Source organism: Rhopalosiphum maidis, chromosome 2 (assembly GCF_003676215.2).
Source record: "Rhopalosiphum maidis isolate BTI-1 chromosome 2, ASM367621v3, whole genome shotgun sequence".
NCBI lineage: Eukaryota > Metazoa > Arthropoda > Insecta > Hemiptera > Aphididae > Rhopalosiphum > Rhopalosiphum maidis.
In genome coordinates, this window is record NC_040878.1 from 56,145,870 (window position 1) to 56,155,176 (window position 9,307).

The window sequence follows — 9,307 nt, forward strand, 5'->3', positions numbered from 1 at the left end:
TTTACTATACAGTATCATGCTAGGATCAGTCGGAACTCGGAGTTCATTATCATTTTATAAGATTATCAAAACTACGCGCGAAAATAAGACACCATAAAAAGTGAAAACCAGATGATACTCGATGGCAATGGTAGCATTCGAGGATTTTTTGAAGGAAATGGATAAACAAATTGATTAAAAAGTTTGGCTCGGGATCACAGCCCCTCACCATAATAATAATAATTAAATATAGGTAGGTACAAGGCACCTAAAATACACAGTATACACAATAGTTATTTTAACTATACCTCGTATCAATTACCACTTGCAGTTATACAAATATATCAATTTTTCTTCATTTTTAAGAAGACACCAAGAACTTCTTCATAATCAATATCTACTTATCTATGAATGGCTAACAGGCAACAATGTTGACCTATTGAGATGGGGCTAAAAAATAATAACAAATTAGGAAAAATAATAATTGATCACAAATGTCTTATAAAAACCGAGGAGAATAAAAGAAAATATGGCTATTTATAACTAAGTTAATTTAGGTTTTTATTTTAGAAATGGTATGAATTTAGAAAAATACATCAAAGACATACATTTTTAAAATAACTTTTAAAAATTAAAATGTTACATAAAAAATAACTTCATTGACAATAATATAATTCATAACATTTCGATTTTAGATAGATCATTAAAATTATTATATTAATAATAAAAAGCCATTATAAAATAAATGCTATATTGTGTTATGTACAACCTGAAGATAAGTGTAACAATTATTTTCTTTTAGATCTTTGTGATTTGTAAACAAATAAAGGAATATATATTGGTTTTACAATAATATTTGAATTATTATATTTTTTGTAAACAATTTTCAAGTAGAAGTGCATGTGAAAAACCACTTCATCAATTAAAAAGTGACAAATTTATCAAAATTGGGTTCAATAAAAAATATATTATTTACTTAATAATGTTTGGTAATAAATAACTAGATCAGATTTGGCATTAAATACATTTATTAATAGTAAATACATATCATATCATTTTATAAATATTTTAAATACCATTACAATATTTTCCTTGCAGTAGTCTGTTTATTTTAATACTTCTATGCCAAATTATTTTAAACTACATCAATTAATACATTAATTAATTGAAAAAAAATAGTTACAACTATTTTTTGATTTTCTATATTTCTCCTTTAAGAGTAGCTATTAACTCTCCGCCTTCTTTCAATTCTTTAATTATATCTAAACCTCCAATCAATGATCCTTTTACGTAAACTTGTGGGTATGTTGGCCAATCAGAATAAACTTTTAGTCCTTGTCGAACTTCTTCATCAGACAAAATGTCAAATGTTTCATAATCAATACTGTTGGATATAATTGTATATTAATAATAAGAAATAACTTAATACTATTTTAACAAAATATTATACTTATACTTAATAAACATTTTAATACTTACCCTGTTTGGTTTAATATTTGAATCAACTGATTACTAAATCCACACCGAGCAACTTGTTTGTTGCCTTTAATAAATGCCATAACATCAGCTTTATGCGTAAGTAATTTAAGCCTAAAATAAGAAAAATATATTAGAACAAACTTTAAAAATATATAATTGAAATTTAATAATATAATCCATTAAAGATAAGTTAATAATTTTAGAATAAAAAATAATGTATGCTGATTATAAAGAATTATTTCTATTAAATATAATTATATTTTAAAAGTGATAATTGAAGTAAGTAAAATTAACTTTTTATTATGTTCAAATACAAAAAATGTTATAGTAAAAAAATCAAATAATCTTAAAAATATATATTTTTACTAAAAATGAAATATAATTCACCTTTCGTTGAGGTTAGCTTTATTGTTCTCTAGTTTTAATAGATCGTTCAGCTCACCATTCTCTTTCAATTCTTTCACAATGTCTAATCCTCCAATCAATTCACCATTAATATAAAGCTACAAAACAACATAATATTTTGTAAAATAATATAATAATATTCATCTAAAAACACTTAAATCAATTTTACCTGTGGATAAGTTGGCCAATTGGAAAATATTTTCAATTTTTCTCGAACAACTTGATCTTGTAGTATATCAAATGTACTAAATTCGGCACCAATATCGTTAAGTAGATTTACAATTGCTGTACTAAACTTACATTTTGGCTCAGATTTTGATCCTTTCATAAAAAGCAAGACGGGAGCAGAATTTACCAATGATTTCAGTCTCAAATTTATGTCTTCCACCTTTTGATCTGTTTTTTCACCTTTAGTCAGCTAAACATGTAAATAAATAATACATAGAATATCTTAACATCTCAACTTTAGTTAAATTTTAAAGTACCAGTGCTTGGATTTTTTTATTTAACTGTATTGGATCAGCACCATCTAATACATCAACTTGAACACCATTACGAAACATTATAAACTTTGGTACAGCAGATACATTATATTTTAATGATATTTCAGCAAAATCTTCAGCTAAACACTTTGCAATTTTAATGTTCTGAAATATTCAGATAATATTTTACTGATTTTATTTACACAAATATTATTATAAATGTTACCCGGAATTCATCTTCTAAAGCTAAATCCGCTAGAATGTTGTTCATGTGCTGGCATGGTTCTGACCAATCGGCATAGAAATGTATAACAGACAACCCATTTGATCTAAAAATCATGAAATACTATATTAATTTCATGGTATTTTTCTATCATACGACACTACCTTGTTTTGTAAAACATCAAAATCCAGTTATCTAAAACTACCAGAATTTATCTACTTTCTATTATCACAGACTATATTATTTTTTTGTAAATTTATGTAATATATATGTGTAAGATGTTCAATGTAAAAAAGTTTTGTATAAATAATTTATTAGTAATTATTTATTGGAGGACATTGTACTTTGATTGTTTTAAAAATGTCAGTAAATTTAAATTCTTTTGCATTTCGTTGCCACTTGAAATCAACTTTTTGTTGATCCCCAAAGACGTTCTATTTTTTGAGTATGTGCTCCGCTTAAAGAATCATCTACAGTTTATGCTGTGGTTTACAGTTACATGTTTAAAACCAGCTTTTTTACAAATTTGATAATTGTATACCTGCCAACAATCTAAATAAATTGTTGTGCTCTTTTTTATATTTAACAATATTGCATTGAAAAGAGTTGACATGGTTCAATCAGGAATCTGGACCAAAACAACATTCTTTAATTTCACAATATAGTCCCTCAAAAATCCTGTTGTAGAAGTATTATGCTAGCATTATTTTTGCACTTAGAAACTAAGCTTTTGTTTATCTCAACAGTTTTTTCTTCGATACTGAGAATCGAGAGCACAAACTTCCTGTAAACAGTTGTTCTAGTCAAAGAAAATATTTTAGTTTATTTTCGAATTTTTTTTGCACCATTTTACTAAAAAGTTAACCCTTCAATCCAAACAAAAATAAATTGTGTAACAAATGGAAGATGACTGAGTTCAAACCAAGTGTTATTTCGGGCACTAACCTTTTTTTTTAGCAATTTTTTAATATTACATTTCCAAAATTTAGTTTTATGTCTTGATCACTCCTACATATTAATACATATTAATGTGGTATATAAATATACAATACCAAGATCCTGTAGCAGCATTACTATTTCTTCTCCGCACTTAAATAGAAACCAAATGTCCATAATATTATTATTAAATTAATAAAAAATAATATTATAGGCATATTAACTATATTACATTATTATTATTATTTTATCACTCGTTTGGCTATACCAAATGTCTAATTTTTATTTAACAACTCATGGTATGTTATTTTTTATTTTAATCATGAATAAGTGTGTTTTCAAGTAGATTAATACTAAAAAAATAAATATATATTATATACATACTTTAAGGCGTCAAATTCTGTGTCTGAAGTAATAGAAGTCACCATTTTATTGTTGCTATAGGTACGTTAAAACAGCTGCAGAAAATCTAACTAATATATGTGAATAGCTTTTTCTCACTTTTCAAGTTTGAGATGATGTATAATTGATAATTTATTGATTTTTTTAAAATAATTTCAATAATGCATAAAGGTACTCACTAATGTAGCACAGAACACTACTCAAGTCTCAGATGTATTATAGTATTATCATATACTATATACAAATACAACTTAATAGTTAATTGACAATATAAATTATTAAATTCAAGTCCAGACAGAATCTAATTTATAGATAATAAAAATTCATATTATGAATTGGTTTGTTATCACTATAACTATGATATAGTCTTCATGTATCCCACGATGAATAGAAGTGGAAGGGAAATCATTTTTTATTTCCCCCGGTATATCAGTGCTACCAAAAATTATAATAAATAAACAGTACACAATTTTATGATTTTTGTTATTAAGGCAATTATTAAGAAAATAGGAACATTAAAAATAATAACTTTCAGTAATTTTTATTAACTTAAAAAAGTTATTGATTTCATCAATTTATTAAAAAATAAGCCTAGCTTACCCTACCTATATAGTTGATTAGCAAAGCAAACAAGAGACGGAGTACACTAGAATTGTATGATAAAAAAATAAAAACAATACTAGTGTTAAAATGTGGATTCATAAAATTATTTTTAATATTTAAGTCTAAAATACTCACAAACTGTATCTTGTACAGTAAAAATTTTCAAAAATTCGTCTTTTTACTAATTTTTACAATAGGCATAGGTTTCAGAACAATATGATTACAAAAAATTTAACAATTGAAATTTAAACATTAAAAAAACATGATGTCAAATATAGTTTTTATAAACATCAAAATTATTTCAATAATTTTGTTAAAATAAATGAAGATAGTTTAAAATAAAAACAAAAAAAATGTGAATAACTTTTTTTTTAATACAAATTTCAAATTTTAACAAATTAATAGTATATTACAAACTATGATAATTACATTATAAGCTAAATTTAACTAGAACAATAAAAATCATCATTTGATAAAATATGAGATACAAAATTATAAATATTTTTCACTTTAAGTCATGTAATAATTTTAAATAATTAATATAATAATTGTCAATAAATTCGTAAAAAAATAATCAATATTTCTTTTAAGTTTAGCTTTCAGCCTTATATAACAATAAATATAATATATTTACAAAACTATATGTTTCTATAATCACATTTATGTAGAATAACCATACCTGACTAGCATATTTATTATAACTTCTTAAATATAGAAAGTATCAATCTTCTATTTTCCATTTGACTGTGTTGTAAATCAACTAGCATGTTTCTCAACTGTTCATGTTTGTATGAATCACTAGCTTCTTTTCTTTTCATGTAACTAATGAACCATTCAGGTGGTTGATCTGACTTACTGCCATCATGAGTGAGTGTTGAAGAACGAGCACTTTCATTTTCAACAATGCTACTCATCACACTTTGTATTCCATAGAAATACGGCCAATGGGTTTTGGACCTTTTGCTGATACCAGCCACTCTTCGATTATATGCTCTTACTAAACTATTCCATTTATTCTCTAAATCTTGTTCAGTCAGCAAAACCATGCCGATACGACGAAATTTCTTTAAAACTACAGTCCATATAGAATTTGGTTTACGGATCCATTTTTTCACTTCATTTTCTGCATCAGAGCGTAAATGTATTAACTTCCTAGTTAATTCTGGATGCCATTTTACCCCAGCTTTAGTTTCTACAACACTTTCATCACTGGCATCAGAATCTTCATCAATATTCACACTAATCAATAAACATAACTTTAAATATTTATTTTATTTTATACATGATATTATTTCAATATTTCAACTTACTCAACATCAACTTTGTAATTGTTTAATATTTCTCGTACTTCAGACTGTTTCCAAATACCCTGCATAAAAACAGGCACCAAATCTTCACCTGGACGCGGATGACAGGCATCTGGTATTTCTATTGTACCGCCTAACATTTGATCCATAATGGCAAAATAGGGCCATTTTACATTTTGAGGTCCTTCAGCCTTTAATTTTTCCAAATTTTCTTCATATTGTTCTACACATTGGTTCCATAATGATTCTGCTTCATATGATTCAATGTCAGCATTTCCACCAAGACTTTTATTCATTTTTGTAACTAATTCATACCATAATAAATCTTTTTCTGTTTCTTTGGTTGCATGATCGAAACGATCAGCCATAGAACGTCGTAATATAAACAAAAGAAGTATCATTTCTTGAGTCCATAACCGTATTTCTATAAAAAAAATTAATAACACTACTCTAAATCTCTAGATACATTATTTAATTTTATACTAAAATTTTCATTAGTAATCAAATTATAATTTAATTAATATAATAAATAATAATTTAATCAAACATACCATTGTTTGCATTTGTTGTTGAAGTCAAAAAGAAATAATCCATATCATCATTTGACTCTGTATTTATGGCTTCTTTGGAACTGAAAACAAACATATACTATAAAACTCATTCCTAAATCAAATCATCAATCCTAATAATCAGTGTTGTAACAATACGTTTAAAATTATTTAAATATATAGCCAAATATTTAGAGAATATTAATTTGAATTAAATTGTTGTTTCATCTCAAATAGTTTATGGAATATTAAAATAAAAATCTATTCAAATATTTTACAACACTGTTAGTAGTTATTAAAAAATAATGTATATACTTTTCTGCATCAACATCAATATCAACTTCAGAAGTCTTATTTAAAGGGTCAATCATCTTGTCTACTTCAATATAAGATGGTGGTATTTTTAATTCATCAGTACCCCTAAGAATTTCATCCATAGCAGAAAAATGTTCCCATCGTACACTAAAATCTCCCATGTATTTAATTCTTTCAATATTTTTACGGTATGTAGCTGCTATATTTCTCCACTTGTCATCACAATCTTTAGCTGTTACTTTTACTGAGGGCATGCTACTATTCATCCGTCGTGCAATCAATTCCCATAATTTAAATTTATATTTTGATGAGTTAAATTCTTCATTAAGACTTCCACGCAAAGCAATCAATAAAGAAGTCATTTCTGTAGACCATTTTAAAGCTGGCACTAAATATTGAATGATTAATTTAAATTACAAATGAACCAAACATAAATAAATAATAATTTAAGTAAATTATACTGCTATGTAAAATAAATTATATAATAAATTGGGTAGGGTAGAGAACAACATTTACTTACTACTACTATCAGGAATGTAAGTTTCATTTATCAATGAGTCATTCCATGAACTAACTTCTGCATCATTTTGATTTACAATGACAGATTTAAGTTCAATAGAAGGTTTAATTTCATTTAAGGTACCACTAAAAATAAGTATAAATTTTTTTATTCAATACATTACATATTTTTTTCATATTTTTACTACTTTAATAATGTTGAATAAATAAAAAGTAATGTCTTATTGCACAACAGTTAGTATATGCATATATTAAATATAGGTACCTAATAAACTAATACATACTCATTTAAAAGAGCACAATGAAGTTCTTCAACACCATCATCTTGTATAATAGTAGAAACTTCTAATTCAATAAATGAACTAGATGTATCCAAATTATCCGTTCTTGTAATATTCACTGGATAATTGATTAAATTTCGGCCATTTGACACTAACATTCTTGAATTAATTATAGCTTTAACGTAGTTCATCAACACTTCTTCTAAAAATGCAATACAATAATGTCACTTAATAAAACATAGAACTTTTAAATAAAAGTCTTAACAGATAACAGATATCCATTTATTTAATTATTTAATAAATATTGTTATAGAAATATTATTCTAATTTTATATAATAATAAAATACAAACTGTACTATAAATGCAAGTACAATTTTAATAAGATGACTAATTATTTTTTTTTTAGAAAATGGAATATCTTATTTGTCTATGATTACTACTTTAATAAATTCTAAGTTGTAACACTAAATGTAGTCTATGGTTGTAATATATCATAAAAGTTTTATCTATTTCAATATTCCTTATAAACTTAGATTAATATTTTTTAATACTAGGCATGACAAAATTTTGTATACAAATACAATAATATTCAGTTAAAGACTTAAAATAATAATATTAATATTAATATATTAATAAACAACAATATTTGATCCATGTACGCCATGTATTATATATCCATGTTGATAGTTAATTGATTTTTTTTTTTTTTTAAATAAATAATATTATAACCAAACATTTATATCAAGATTTGTCATTAGTCTAAAATAAAAATTAAAGTTAAAACTTCACATACACAGTGTTATAGGAGAAACACTTGGTAATATATCAAATATCAACATTGTAACAAAATTCAAAAAATAAAAATAAATCAAAATTATTCTTTATATATTTCTGAACCTACCATCATCCAGTTTCTCAACAGTTCGTTTGTCCGTTTTAAACACAACTTGTCTGTTGTTAATCTTAAAGAACAGTTGTTCAGAATCAACAGTATCATTTTCGTTTGTATAGTTGTCCTTGTCCATATTTTAGACAGTGAGCCTATGGTCTAGTTTTACGGTACTGACACAAACGACAAAAATAACTATAATATATTGCGGTTTTAAAAATTTAAAAACAAAAATAACTTCTTAGAGATGAATCGAAAAAAACCACCGTTCAACACAACAGCACAGAACAAATCACAATCGATGGAAGAAGTGAATCGACATTCTTCTTATCAATGGTATACACGCCACTATCGCTTCCATGGTCTTTGGTCCGCAGCTCAGAATGTCATAGTTACGCCCATGGAGCAAATCTCACTATATGTAATTATGCGGGGGGCGAAACCCTCCGCGGGCCAGTTCAGAGTTCTATGTTTATAATTTAAGCCCCCCTTCTAAAAAAGCAAATTTACGCCTATGCATATATATATAATGTTCTCGATGCATTCCGAAACTACTCAACCGATTTTGATGAAATTGTGATCAATGTGTGTAATTTTATCTCCGTCATAAGATAGGATAGTTTTTATCCCGATTAATGACCTCAATGTATTACCTCTTTGTTATGTTTAGGGCTGTGTGATTATTTTATCGATTATTCGAATAATATATTATTTTTAACAAATGACACATAATCGGTAACTGGATTGAAAAAGTGCAACTCTAGGCGGGACAGTTATGTAAAACTGATATGTCAGTGATATCATCTATACACTAAATCAGAAAACCAAAAATAGTTTATATCCTTTCGCTAAATGTTAACATTGTTAGTATTATAGGCAACCAAACTTAACGCGGGTGCGTTTTGTACAGGCAACGAAGTGCACGGGGACAGCTAGTA

The 9,307-nt window shown here is 26.0% G+C and overlaps 2 protein-coding genes across 2 annotated transcripts; both read right to left on the minus strand.

Annotated features, from left to right (window-relative positions):
* Positions 1 to 995: 995 nt before the first annotated feature.
* LOC113553097 (glutaredoxin 3) lies at positions 996 to 4,214 on the minus strand. The gene is made up of 7 exons (XM_026956245.1): positions 3,889 to 4,214; positions 2,572 to 2,674; positions 2,349 to 2,510; positions 2,033 to 2,281; positions 1,846 to 1,961; positions 1,459 to 1,569; positions 996 to 1,363 (listed from the first exon to the last, which is right to left on the minus strand). The coding sequence occupies exons 1-7, from the start codon at positions 3,930 to 3,932 to the stop codon at positions 1,180 to 1,182; spliced, it is 969 nt and encodes a 322-aa protein (XP_026812046.1). The 5' UTR covers positions 3,933 to 4,214; the 3' UTR covers positions 996 to 1,179.
* An 833-nt stretch (positions 4,215 to 5,047) lies between these two features.
* On the minus strand, positions 5,048 to 8,684 carry LOC113553388. The gene is made up of 7 exons (XM_026956700.1): positions 8,382 to 8,684; positions 7,483 to 7,681; positions 7,200 to 7,324; positions 6,680 to 7,067; positions 6,368 to 6,447; positions 5,820 to 6,240; positions 5,048 to 5,748 (listed from the first exon to the last, which is right to left on the minus strand). The coding sequence occupies exons 1-7, from the start codon at positions 8,503 to 8,505 to the stop codon at positions 5,205 to 5,207; spliced, it is 1,881 nt and encodes a 626-aa protein (XP_026812501.1). The 5' UTR covers positions 8,506 to 8,684; the 3' UTR covers positions 5,048 to 5,204.
* Positions 8,685 to 9,307: the final 623 nt, after the last annotated feature.

What these genes read in the sequence shown, in the direction of transcription:
- LOC113553097 (XM_026956245.1), bottom strand. Translation starts at nt 3,932, where the DNA reads ATGGTGACTTCTATTACTTCAGACACAGAATTTGACGCCTTAAA. An exon ending in ATAAAAAAATCCAAGCACTG is followed by an intron (nt 2,282 to 2,348) that starts GTACTTTAAAAT and finishes TTACATGTTTAG; the next exon opens with CTGACTAAAGGTGAAAAAAC. An exon ending in AAAGCTAACCTCAACGAAAG is followed by an intron (nt 1,570 to 1,845) that starts GTGAATTATATT and finishes TTCTTATTTTAG; the next exon opens with GCTTAAATTACTTACGCATA.
- LOC113553388 (XM_026956700.1), bottom strand. Translation starts at nt 8,505, where the DNA reads ATGGACAAGGACAACTATACAAACGAAAATGATACTGTTGATTCTGAA. An exon ending in TGTTGAGAAACTGGATGATG is followed by an intron (nt 7,682 to 8,381) that starts GTAGGTTCAGAA and finishes TTGCATTTTTAG; the next exon opens with AAGAAGTGTTGATGAACTAC. An exon ending in AATTACAAAGTTGATGTTGA is followed by an intron (nt 5,749 to 5,819) that starts GTAAGTTGAAAT and finishes TTTATTGATTAG; the next exon opens with TGTGAATATTGATGAAGATT.